A 13,680-nucleotide genomic window follows, 5' to 3' on the forward strand; every position below is an offset into this window, starting at 1 on the left:
TTGTGGGTTTTTTGACTCACTGCATTTTTTTAGATAAAATCACAATGTGAAGGCACATTAATAGTTGAGATTTTCTTTTCCTTCCAGGTGGACTTGCTGACTGATTCGTTTCATATAATACTTAGTAACCTCAAGAAGTAGCAGGAGGATGCCATGTATCAATCTCCTTCAAGTCTCACTGCAGCAAGGATGGAGACTCCAGCAGTGTGGGGTGGGCACAGACGGCCACAAGATGGCGTAGCACCTCCATACTTGGGCTCTTGACAACCAAGTAGATTTTTTTTTTTTTTTTTTTTTTTTAAAGTCCACTAGGAAGTAGGATGCTGCGATTTCATACCTCAGCTATTAAACAGTAAATCTGGAAAACTAGTGGATAAATCTGCCATCTCCATTCTATGTTATTAAGGCCAAGATAGTGTACTGGTTTTCTTTTAAATCACATTCCATTATGTCAAACATTTAAAATGTCACAAAACCCACATGAAGCACCTCATATATGCTAAGATGCTTATTTACCTAACACCACTAATGATAAATGCTGTTACAAATATGCGTAGTCAGATGATAGTAACCACATACAGAAAACAATTTGAACAAGAATTTATTTCTTAAACTTTACTTAAGGGATTAGAGCTGATACGTAATAGAACATTTAATATAACATTTGGAGTTATGTCAACATAAAAATAGCTGTGGTTACAATTAGCACATGCAATTCACTGCAAAGGTAAAAATACATGCTATACTCTAGACAAGCCTTCCAAATGCAGTTAAGAGTAGATGGAATAAAACAGCAAGTGAACATGAAAGGATTGCACTTAGAAGAAAGTGGGACACAGCTAGGATATAAAAGAGACATACCTAATGCTAATCACTGCATTGTCCTACTAGCAAATTGCACATTTATTTTTAGAGTATATTCAATACACATATACATTGAGACTAGAGAATTTTCAAATACCTACCTTTGAAATATCCCTTTGTTTCTAACACATCACATTATGGTATTAATGTAACAGCACTTAAAACCTGTAGTTATCATTCAAAGCTTGTGTTTAAGAGATAAAAGAGTATCATTCAGACAAAGCTTGTGTTCAAGAGATAAAAAAAATCTATCACTATTGGCCTTAAATGCATCTTATCACGATCCATCAACCTTAAAGAAATGGATAATGAAGTTAAACTAACCAGTTTGTACAAACTATTGACTGAGAAAAAGCCCTTAAAAATTTAGGAACAAATGAATAACAGAAGAGCTCACCCTGAGCTGCCACCTTTTAATTTTTAATATAATGTATATGAGAATATCATGCTAATGCACATACTAGTATCATGTATGATGGAGAAATAGGTTAATGCAAAAGATAATATGCTTGGCTTTGTGAAGTTTTGTTTTGACTTACATCTATCTGAATTCTGTTTGAGTCTGAAAAGGAACTGCTGCCAAGGACCAGTCCAAAGATTAGGCTGTAAGCCTGCTAGTTCATACCTTCTTTGAAATCGATGACAATGCCCAATTTTAGGCTAACCCTAAAACACGTGCCATTTTATGATTCCATATTCTTTTATTTTACAGAAAAGTACAAACTTTTTAGAAAGTAATCTTACCAGAGCAATATAATCTAACAATCCCTATAATAGAAAGCTATCCCAGTAAATTTTTTTGAACAATTGAACTTTTGTCTTATGTAGCTTATAACTTTGATATTTTATTCATCTCAACAAAATAAAACTTTATTGAAATAAAAGTGTATGGTTTAGGAATATGCTCTTAATAATAACTGAGCAAAATTAGAATGATGTGGACTATAACAGAATGAAGGAAGATCTCTCTACTTGATGTACTTGCTCAATGTTAGTAAACAAACATTTTAGGGAATTCTGTATGATTATTCTACTTCTACATTTACATGTCATGGTTTTAACTAGTTAAATGGGTAGAAAAAAGACATCTTTAATAATTGATTTCTATTTCTCAAACTAGATACTCTAAATATGAGCTTTGATAAATGTTTTGTAACATTTTTAAGTTGTAACATTTGTAATTATACTCCACTAACTTCACAGTAAGAGCTAGGGACACTGGATGACTTCATGTGGTAAAATCCCTTATCAAGGAACAAGGCTGAAATTAAATGAACAATTAGGTAGAGAAGAGAGATGAACACAGAATATGTGAATGAAATTTGCTTTTTTTCCTTGCTGCTGTTCGAGTGCTGACTGATCCATCATAAAAAAGGATAGGATTAAAATTTTAGGTCTTAATGGTACAAAGTGTGAAGTTTTATAGTTTTCTAATAATTATTCAGTATTATCCCTTTCAGAGGTGAGGGTAGGATACTACAGACATCAGTAACTGACAAGTTATAATATCAACACATGTAACATTTGGGTCCTTTTTCTATAACCCTGAAGGGAGCAACTGCAGTTGCAGAAGCAGTGAGTGAACTAGTTTTGTCCAGACAAGGTTCTCTGATGTGCTAGTGTTACTTTAAACACCACTTTTAGACTCTAAAGATTTAAAGTGATAAAGTCACTAACTTTATTAGATTAGTTTTTACATAAATAACCAGATTTGTTTCTTTGCCTACCTAAAGTACAATTTACATGCATCAACACACAGATTACTCTAAGACATGCTCGGGAAAGTAATTTTGAATGTAAAACAAGTTTTATAATTTATTTTCTCCTTAGGGCAGAAGATGTACATTATATATTAGTGCTCAAATGAATGTTCATTTCCGGAATGCATTTCTGGACAGTAATCATATACCCATTTAATATGTATCAAGTGTTCTTGGGGATGGGGGTATTCACTCACTGTACCATGTTTTATACAGGCTTTAACATGTACATTTGTTTGTATCATGGCCTTCAATGATCCTCCATTCTCATTCCCATAGATCAAGAGTTCACATTGTATAACTGACTCTGAAATGTACAAACCTCACACTAAAACATTCTTCATGACACTATTTGTTATAAGTTGCAGCTAAACATTACAGTCATGTGACTTATTTTGAGAAAATGGAAAATGTAATAGGTATAAATTTCCTGACACATATAGCAAGACAAATCCAGCCCAGCCTTTGATGACCAACTTAAACGGTGGCAATATCATTATCTTGTTGTGTAAATTTGGGTCTATCTCTACCTTTACTTCTCTGTGCCTGATTTTCCTCATCTACTTTGAATTAGTGACTCTATTAATCTAATTTTGTCTCAAGTGGGAAACTGAATATATCAGAAAAAAGCATTTTTTTTCATAAAGACGATCATATAATATGTGAAAGAACTTTGAAAGGATCAGGTGTTATATAAATGCAAGAATATAAAAGATAAACAGGAAGCCTAATGTGAATAATATTCTGAGAGTAAAAAGTGTAATTATATTTCAATTGTAAATGTATACCAAGTTTTCTTAGCTTTCTATTCTCCAATAACCTCTAGAAACTATTCTAAGCATGCCTGGTTTCTGTAACTTAAATATGGCATTAAAAATCTGTTTCCTTTGAATTCACTTGATAGCAGTAGTCAATCACTAATAATGCTTGCTAATTTCCTCTTACTTTCTTAAGAAAGCCCCTATATTTAGCCTCTGTCTCCATTAATGCCAAGTGGTGGTTAGGGGACAGCATAAGTACACTAGTGGCTTTAGCATTAAACTTGAGGCCTGGGTCACTTCTCCCTTGAAGAAAAAGGGTTTTAAAAATTCCTAAATCACAATGTAGAACTAAGTTCCACCCTACCTCAGAACTGCAGATATTAAAATACCATCTCTTTACTGTCTCTACAATAATGATATTTGCTAAGATCAAGATGTACATTTTTTGGGGTTCTGTTTTGTTTTGGTAAATATTGCCCAAGTCATCTTAGTTTGCTTCAAACATTCACTAAAAATAAAAAGTTTTAAATCTTTACCTACTTAAAAATTTTAAAAAGTACTCTAAACAAATTTAAGCTGAAGATATATACTATATAAAGTGCTTCATCTACCCAATTCTCTGAAGTCTTAAGGTCAATGATATGTGTGTATATATGTGTGTGTATATATATATAAACATCAGCAATTTAAGCCTTTAAAAATGCCATTTTTTTAGATGCTTTGTTTTTTTTTTCCTCTTTACTACCACTTTTTCCCCCTTTATTACTACAATTTAAGCCTTTAAAAATGGCAATTTTTTAGATGCTTGAGATAGTTTGGGGGATCCCTAGCTCTTATCATGGCACTCTGTTGAGTTTGTGAAATAGTTCTTCAAAGAGGTTGTCAATAATATGCAAATTTTTGAAAACTAGTGAGATTACTAATTATTGATGAATAAAAAATGAGTACTTTTAACCTGCCAAGTTAAAGCTCTAGAATTCCTTTTCTCCAGTAATAACTGGCAGCATCACTACCAATGGAAGGGACCTAAGGAATATTGTGTACATTGATATACACGAGGCTGCTCATTTTTTTTTGGCAGATTACAAAAGCTGGGCTCATATAGTTATGGCCTATGGATCTCTTTTTAAGTTATTTTAGCTGAAGTAGATGGTCTACACCTTGCTCCTCTTTTATATTAACTGTCCCTAAGCCACTTTGATGACTCATCAAAATCAGTATAGCTGTGCTCACTAAGCATATCACTGCTTATTATTTAAATACCTTGTTTTTTATGTAGCAAAACAAAAAGTTTTATAAATTTCAGATAAGCTTTCTATTTTTCTTCAGTGCAAACATCCTGAAACAGCACAAAATCATTCAGCTAGTCTGAGGATGAAGTCAGTTTATGTAGTGCTTAAAGTAGAATCCCAGATATTCTGGAATGGAAATAGCTCATGTGAAACTTCAGTTCATTTTTGTCCTTAAGGGCAAATGATCATCTTCAGAGAGTGAAGACTTTTTGAAATCTGAATTCACAGATAAAATAATTTTAGCTTGACTTTATAGGTACTGCTGAAGTTGCAGCAGGAACTACTAGTCCTTCACTGAGGCATGTAGCCACCTTGCCGTACAGTCTGTGGTAAGTAACTTTTAGGCATTCCTTCATCAATGGCAGCCTCCATCCCAATTGTTTCAAATCTTTCTACTTGTCCCTCAGTACCTGGACCAAAAGGATCTGCTGCAGAAACTTCCTGAAACATTTTCATTTCCCCAGATCCACAGGATTGTGAAATATGATCTGAAATCTGTTGTTTAAGTCTAACAAAATCTTCCTCATTGACTGATGAAACTTGCTTTGACCTTTCAAAATGTGAAATATCGGGACTGGATTCATGCTGACTGCAGTTCTGTTTGAAGTACTGTTGCCTGGGCAAAATGTCATCACTGCCATCTACATGATCTACTAATTGTAGATCTTCTGGCCGCTCCTCTGAATCTAACAAGGGTTGGGTAGACTCGGATCTTGAGAAGACTTGCACGGATGGAACTTGGTGTCTGTAGCCACTGTGCACCACAGTAGAATACTGGACAGTGCTCGAAGTGTTTTGTGAAGATTCATTTTCATCACTGCTAGAAATGCTTGGCCTAGAAGATGACATGCATGAAGAACCCCCAATACCACTGCTGTGTCCTTCAGTATTAATTTTTTCCTTTTTGAACAGGTCCAATGATTTCAGATCTTCTGGAAAAGGTTTTTTGTCATTTGCTTCTATTTCCACAACACTTACATCAGTGAAATTGCCATCTGAATACATTTGATCTTTTGAACTAAAGTTGTGCTAAGGAAGAGAGAAAATTGTATATGGCAAGTATTAGTTAAAGCCACAGAGTTAATGCATCTCTGAAACTTCCCAGTAACTCTCAGTGGTACAGAAATAACCTGCATTATGTCACTAAGTCACTGTCAACTACCCAAAATGCAGATACTGTAAAATGAGTCTAAGTAGTCTAAATCAATATTGTTGGTGCTACATTTTGATAAGCTAATGGTCTATAAATAGTATTTAATATTTCATGCCTAGACTAGGCAGCCTAGGATTAACCAGACAGAAAACTAGAAAACATTAAGGAAAATCAAATCTGAATGATGGAGATTTTGTAGAATATAAAAATACATAATACATTTTACTCTGTTAATATAAATTTTAAGGACTACTGGAGGATAATAAATACAAACGAGTTCCCCTTTGGGGCATATTTAAAATTCAGAGTTTAGAGTAGGTTCCCAGAGATCATTTCATCAGTGCTAAAATGATAGACTGTTGAACTTGGTCTTAATACTCAATCCAAAATGCTTGCCTTGAGGTAGTTACCATCACATAGCAGTTTCAGCACCTCAAGTTTTCAGTTTGCAAGTTCAACCAAACATCTGTAATGTTTACTAAACAATTTAAAATATCAGAACAAATACGCTATGATGGTGATACACCCCTAAAATGTGTCATACATATTAAATTTTGATTAAAATTTTCATTTATGTACCATTTTATTTTCATTTACTTTTTGACTCAGCTTGAATATCTTTTGGTACATCTGTAGATACTCAATATACCTACTAACATGTCGGTATATTATAAGCAACTCAGAAGCATTTTCTCTTACCCTTGGAGGAGTGTGAGGTGACCACTGGGCAATATGACTCTTTGAAGGATCTGGAACATTAGGCCAGATGTGTTTTTTAATTCTGAAGAGAAAAGAAAAATGGCCTATGTAAAACCACACATAATAAACGATGAACAGTCCCTATTTCTAAACATGTTCATCAAAAACTTACAAACCAAACCAATCACCTAAATGAACAAAAAATACCTACTCTACCCCAAACAAAAATTATTTTTCTTATAAGGATTGTAATGTATTCACAATGAATTAACAAGGCTAAATCTAATCAGTGTTCAATTTTTTTTTTTAACTCTCAAAATTCTGCAATTAAAACAACTTAAAATCTTTATCCAGGCCACATGTTGTGGTATTCCAATTAAAAGAATCCAGATAACAAATTAATGTTCCCACTGATACCAAATTATTTTTAATAAGAAAAGGCTAACAATATTTAAAATTCATTTAGGATATCCATATAATCAAAAACCTACTGAAATATGTCTTCCTTACAGTTAATACAGTTCCTAGCTCAAAGGCGTTCATAAGTGCACAGGAAATGGGTCATCTTGAGAATAAGTTCAAATATAAAAATCAAATTTTAAAAAGTGACTACTGAGAATGGTACTTCAAAGAGTGAGAGCCTACCAGACTGACTCTCCTGTAGGAAATACCTATAACATTTGGAAGTAATATAAAAAGCAGTAAAGCTGACAACCTAGACAAACCCATGAATGAATCCTCGAAAGACACAAATTACTAAAACAGACTGAAGAAAAAGAAAGCTATGATATATTTATAAAGAAATTGAATTTTAATTAGAAACCTTCCCACAAAATTCTGGGCAAAAGGAAATAATATTAACACTATACAAACTCTTCCAGAAAATAGAGAAGGTAACATGTTTCCATTCATTTTATGAGGCTAGTATTATCCTGATTTTAAAACCAGACAGACAAGGCACAAAGACAGACTAACTTCACTCAAGAACACAGACACGAAGAGTATTAAACTGAATACAGCAAAATCCAAGGAATGCAAGGATGATATATGAAAATCAATAAAATTCACCATATTCATGGAAGGAAGGAGAAAAACCATATCACCTCAACAGATTCAGAAAAAGCACTTGACCAAATTGTGACACCCATTCATGATAAAAATTGCTAGCAAAGGAACACAGAAATAAGAACTTACCCCTGGAAGTAGTAGTAAAGGGGAAAAAAACCCCACAAAGCAGCCGGGCATGGTGGCTCAGACCTGTAATTCCAGCACTTTGGGAGGCTGAGGCGGGTGGATTACCTGAGGTCAGGAGTTTGAGATCAGCCTGGCCAACATGGTGACACCCCGTCTCTACTAAAATAAAAATACAAAAAAAATTAGCCGGGCATGGTGGTGCATGCCATGTAATCCCAGCTACTCAGAGGCTGAGGCAGGAGAATCGCTTGAACCCAGAAGGTGGAGGTTGCAGTGAGCCAAGATTGTACCACTGCACCCCAGCCTGGGCAACAAGAGTAGCAGTCAGTCTCAAAAAAAAACAAAAAACAAAAAACAAAAAAAACCCCACAAAGCAAAAACTTCAACCTACAGCTAACATCACATGTGATGGTGAAAGACTAAATACTTTCACCTCTAAATTAGGAACAATGCAATGCTCTTATATGGTCTAGATATATGTACTAGAGGTCTTAGCCAGTAAGAACTAAAAGCATAAAGATTAGAACAACTATAATTACTCCCAAGAAGCATGAATGTGTATGTAGAAAATCCTAAAGAATCCAAAAAGCTACTAGTAAATGAATTTATCAAAGTCTCAGTATATATGATGAATATATTTTAAAAAATCAATTGCATTTCTACATACTAAGAATTAGAAAATATTTTAAAATATTCCACTTATAATAACAAAAAATACTTTTGTCATGAATTCAAAAAAAGTTATGTAAGGCCTGTCTACTGAAAACTACAAAACACTGCAAAAGTAAATTAAACAAAACCCAAATACATAAAGAAATAAACCAGGTTCACAGACTGAAAGACTCAATAGCGTTAAGATTGCAGTTCTCTCCTATAGATTCAATAAAATCTGATCTATAGATTCAACAAAATCCCAATCAAAACTATAGTTTTAAAAAAAATTGACAAGCTGAATTAAAATGTATATGAAAAAGCAAAGAAATCTAGCCAAAATAACTTCTTTTAAAAAAGAACATACTGGAAGAATTCTACCTATTTTCAAAATTTACTATAGAGCTATACTAATCAAGACAATGTGGTACTGGCAGTACTGGCATAAGAACGGACATATATACATTTATGAAACAGAACTGAGAGTATGGAAATAGATACAGACTTATAAGGACAATTGCTTTTGGCAAAGGTACCAAAGCAATTCAATGGGGAAAGACAGTCTTTTCAAAATAAATGACAATGGAATTAGACATCTGTAGGAACAAAATGAACCTTGACGCTGACCTCCCACCATGCACAAAAATAGCCTGAAATGGATTATAGACTAAGAGCTGAAACTATTGCACTTGTGGAAGAAAACATGAGAAAATATTTTGATACTGGGTTTGGCAGAGACTTCTCAAACAGGACACAAAACTCAGGAACCACAGAAAAAAACTGATAAAATGAACTTCATCAAAATAAAAAATTTATGCTTTTTTTTTTTTTTTCAGATGGAGTCTCACTCTGTCACTAAGGTTGGAGTGCAGTGATCTTGGCTCACTGCAACCTACGCCTCCTGGGTTTAAGCAATTCTCCTGCCTCAGCCTCCCAAGTACCTGGGACTACTGGTGTGTGCCACCATGCCCGGCTAAGTTTTTGTATTTTTAGCAGAGATGGGGTTTCACTGAGTTGGCCAGGATGGCCTTGATCTGACCTTGAGCCGCCAGCCTCAGCCCCCAACGTGCTGGGATTACAGGTGTAAAACTTCTGCTTTTCTAAAGCCACAGTTAAGACAAAAAGGCGGCCGGGTGTGGTGGCTCATGCCTGTAATCCCAGCACTTTGGGAGGCCAAGGCGGGCGGATCACAAGGTCAGGAGATCGAGACCATCCTGGCTAATATGGTGAAACCCTGTCTCTACCAAAAATACAAAACATTAGCCAGGTGTGGTGGCAGGCGCCTGCAGTCCCAGCTACCAGGGAGGCTGAGGCAGGAGAATGGCGTGAACTTGGGAGGCGGAGCTTGCAGTGAGCCGAGATCACGCCACTGCACTCCAGCCTGGGCAACAGAGCAAGACTCTATCTCAAAAAAAAAAAAAAAGACAAAAGAGCAAAGCATAGACTGGACAAAAGTCTGTAAAACGTATTTAATAATGTTGTAATCAGAACATATAAAGCACTTTTATAGCTCAATTGTAAACAAAATAACCAAATTTGAAAATGGGTAAAATATTTCAATAGACACATCACAAAAGAAAATATGTAAGTAACACATGAAAAGATCCATTACTAGTCATCAGAAAAATTAAAATTAAAATGATACAGTATTACACACTCACTAGAATGAAAGAAGTCTGACAGCACTAAGTGTTGGTAATAATATGGAATACCGTTGGCGGCAATCCAAGATGGTGTAGCCACTGTGAAAAAGTTTGGCAGTTTCTTATAAAGTTGAACATATACTTACCATATGACCCAGCACTCTCACTCCTAGTTATTTGTTCAAGATAAAGGAAAACACGCTCACAGTTTTGTATGTGAATATTCATAGCAACATTATTCATAATAGCTGAAAATTAGAAACAACCTAAACTTCCATAACAGATGAGTCTAAAAGTTTTGATGTATCCATACTACAGAATACTAGTCAGCAATAAAAAGGAAAAAGGTAGTCCAGGTGCGGTGACTCATGCCTGTAATCCCAGCACTTTGGGAAGCCAAGGTGGGTGAATCACTTGAGGTCAGGAGTTCGAGACCAGCCTGGCCAACATGGTGAAACTCCATCTCAACTGTAAACACAAAAATTAGCTGGGCATGGTGGCAAGTGCCTATAATCCCAGTTACTCAAGAGGCTGAGGCAGGAGAATCATTTGAACTCAGGAGGTGGAGGCTGCAGTGAGCCAAGATCATGCCATTGTACTCCAGCATGGGCAACAGAGTGAGACTCCATCTCAAAAAAAAAAAAAAAAGAGAGAGAGAAGTATATGCAACAACATGGATGAATCTCAAAAATATTACGTGAAAGACATACACAAAAGACTACATGCTACTTATTTGTATTTATATAAAATTCTTGGCTATGGCTCATGCCTGTAATCCCAGCACTTTGGGAGGCAGATAAGGGTGGATCACTTGAAATCAGGAGTTCGAGACCAGCCTGGCCAACATGGTGATACCCCATCTTTACTAAAAATACAAAAAATTAGCTGGGTGTGGTGGTAGACGCTTGTAACCCAGCTACTTGGGAGGCTGACGCTGGAGTCTGAATCAGGGAGGCAGAGGTTGTAGTGAGCTGAGATTGCACCGTTGTACTCTATCCTGGGCAACAAGAGTGAAACTCTGTCTCAAAATAGATAAATAAATAAAAATTCTAGAAAAGGCAAAACTATCGTTACAGAAAAGCAGATCAATGACTGCCTGGGGTTGGGTTGTGGAGAGGACAGATTATAAAGGAGAACAAGGAAGCTTTATAAAAGTGATGAAAATGTTCTATATTGTGATTGTGGTGGTAGTTATACGTCCGTATGTAATTACAAAAATTCATCAAACTGTACACTTAAAATGGATAAGTTTTATTGCATGTAAATTACAGCTCAATAGAGCTGGGAGAAAATGCAAAAATATGAATAAGGGTACTTACAGGTCTCGCTTATTAAAGCAGAACAGCACTCCCAGGAGAGTTGTCAATAGGAACGCTAAGCAAACAGGCACGACTATGGCTTCAATTTCTCCTTGAGCTTAAAAAAAAAAAAAAAAAAAAAAGGTGTGATGGGAAATAATTGTTGACACATGCACTAAGGAGATATAATACAACTTCCCAACCAGACTTGCTGTTGAAAAGATAAAATACAATCCTAATTATTTTTCAAGGTCTCTTCAGACTTGATGTTTTTTACCCTCTTCTCTCTTTGGTAAATCACATCCCAACCATTTATGTCTTTCAGTAACCTGGCCGCATAGCATAAAATGTTGGTTGGGGGATAAAAATGATCAGTGTATTGGGTAATCTACCGGGTAGGTTAGAGCTTTCAAACATAACCATTTGTAACATTTATGATCTGCATTCGGTAGAATCTTAGTAAAAGTTTATCTCTCAGTTCTAATATTGTATAACAGAGAAATTATGTCAGAACAAATATAAATACCGGGTAAAATGGAAAAGCTATAAAAACATAATTGAACTACACATTTAACCTTCTAAAAAAATAAAAATGCACTCTCAGAATTTTTAAGAGTTATTTACCATTTTTCAAAAAGATGACATATCTGATACAGGGCTAAGAATTTTAGGAGCTGCTCAACGGGCATGAGGAGTGGCACAAGTAGGAATAAACTAAAAAGTAAACAAGCCTAAGATCCCTAAATACCACACAAATCCTCATCTGCATTTAAAAGAGGACTTATTCATCAAATTAATCACTAATTGGGATAATTAATATTGGAGATTTTTTAAATGACTTTCCTGATGGTTGTTTCTGGTTAATTTTGAATTTTAATTAGTCTTTTACAGGAAAAATGTATGAAAGTAATATTGCAGCCATATACTACTCACTTAATTTTATCCTTCCACCACACATATCCCTTTGTAAGTAACTACTATCCTATGAAGCTCAGTAGAAATCAAGAAATCAGATAAATGCTTGAGAATAAACTATGGGTTGGCAAATATTAACTCTTTAAATGCTAAAGATTATATATATGGGTGGACATATATATATTTATGTGTGTATATATACTGATATATGTGTGTATATATATTGATATGTGTATGTATGTTTGTGTATATATATATACAAAATGCCAAATCTAATTTAGGCAGAAACTTTTATTTATTAAATATCTGCTTTTATGTTTTCAAGCCTGTGCCTTTGCTCATGCTGCTAAGATGCCACCTTCTTCCTATTTGTCCACATATTAACTCAAGGCTCAAGTATTTTCTTCTCCATAAAACCTTCTTTGAAGGTAAAATTATCCATTACTGGTATATTTACATTCCTACTCTATTTACTGTCTACATAGTTCACAGGTTCTCCTTTTTCTGATTTACTTATGCAAAATTTCTTCAACTAAGCTATAAGGTCCTCATTGGCAAGACTCATGCCATGTGAAGAAGCCATAATGGATCCATGAGACTATACATAGAGAACTGAAAAAAGTAGGTTATAAAGTAATACTAAGTATAATTTAATTTTTGGAAAAAATATATACAGAGAAGAGACTAAAAGGATATACAAATATGTTATTTTGGGGTAAGGGACTAGGACTAATTTTTCTTTCTACATTTTACTGTACAGTCTAAATTCTCTATAATGAACACTGTTATAATAAAAAAATGTTAGGCCGAGCATGGTGGTTCATGCCTGTAATCTGGCACTCTGGGAGGCTAAGGCAGGAGGACTGAGGTCAGGAGTTCAAAGCTAGCCTGGGCAAGATAATGAGATTTTATCTCTACCAAAAAATTGTTTTAAACTAGCCAGGTGTGGTGGTGCCTACCAGCAGTCTTAGCTACTTGGGAGGCTGAGGCAGGAGGATCGCTTGAGCCCAGGAATTTGAGGTTACAGTGAGCTGTGACTGCACCACTGCACTCCAGCCTGGGAGACAGAGCAAGACTCTGTCTCAAAAACAAACAAAAAATATATATACGGGTTTTTATGTGTGTGTGTGTATACACATACATATATACAGAGCTCTGTAGAGATGGCTGGTCTCCACAGAAATACGTAAAATATACATTTTTATTTTTTAATTTTTCTCAAGATTATGGTATAAAGTTTTATTTTAAATAACATATCTATTAACATGCCACCATATGGGACCAACCTTATCCCAGAAACTATATTCATTACTGGCCCTAACAGCAGAGCTCAGGATCTTTTTTTATCATTTATTTTATGTAGTCACTCATTCATTTATTCTCTCATTCAGCAAGTATTCAACCAACAAAGCACATGGAACTTACTACTTATTCAGTAGGTTGGCACTTG

General features: G+C 35.0%; 1 protein-coding gene across 5 annotated transcripts in view; it reads right to left on the reverse strand.

Annotated features, from left to right (window-relative positions):
* Positions 1-584: 584 nt before the first annotated feature.
* Positions 585-13,680, reverse strand: part of IL6ST (interleukin 6 cytokine family signal transducer) — a 57,672-nt gene continuing 44,576 nt past the window's right edge. For all 5 annotated transcript variants that reach the window (XM_073993461.1, XM_073993459.1, XM_073993460.1 and 2 more), the window contains 3 exons: positions 11,337-11,433; positions 6,530-6,611; positions 585-5,706 (listed from right to left, as the gene is read on the reverse strand). In XM_073993461.1, coding sequence (XP_073849562.1) covers positions 4,969-5,706; positions 6,530-6,611; positions 11,337-11,433 — 917 coding nt within the window. In that variant the 3' untranslated portion in view covers positions 585-4,968. The remainder of the gene's footprint in view (positions 5,707-6,529; positions 6,612-11,336; positions 11,434-13,680) is intronic.

This window comes from Macaca fascicularis, chromosome 6 (genome assembly GCF_037993035.2).
Source record: "Macaca fascicularis isolate 582-1 chromosome 6, T2T-MFA8v1.1".
In the NCBI taxonomy this organism is placed as follows: domain Eukaryota; kingdom Metazoa; phylum Chordata; class Mammalia; order Primates; family Cercopithecidae; genus Macaca; species Macaca fascicularis.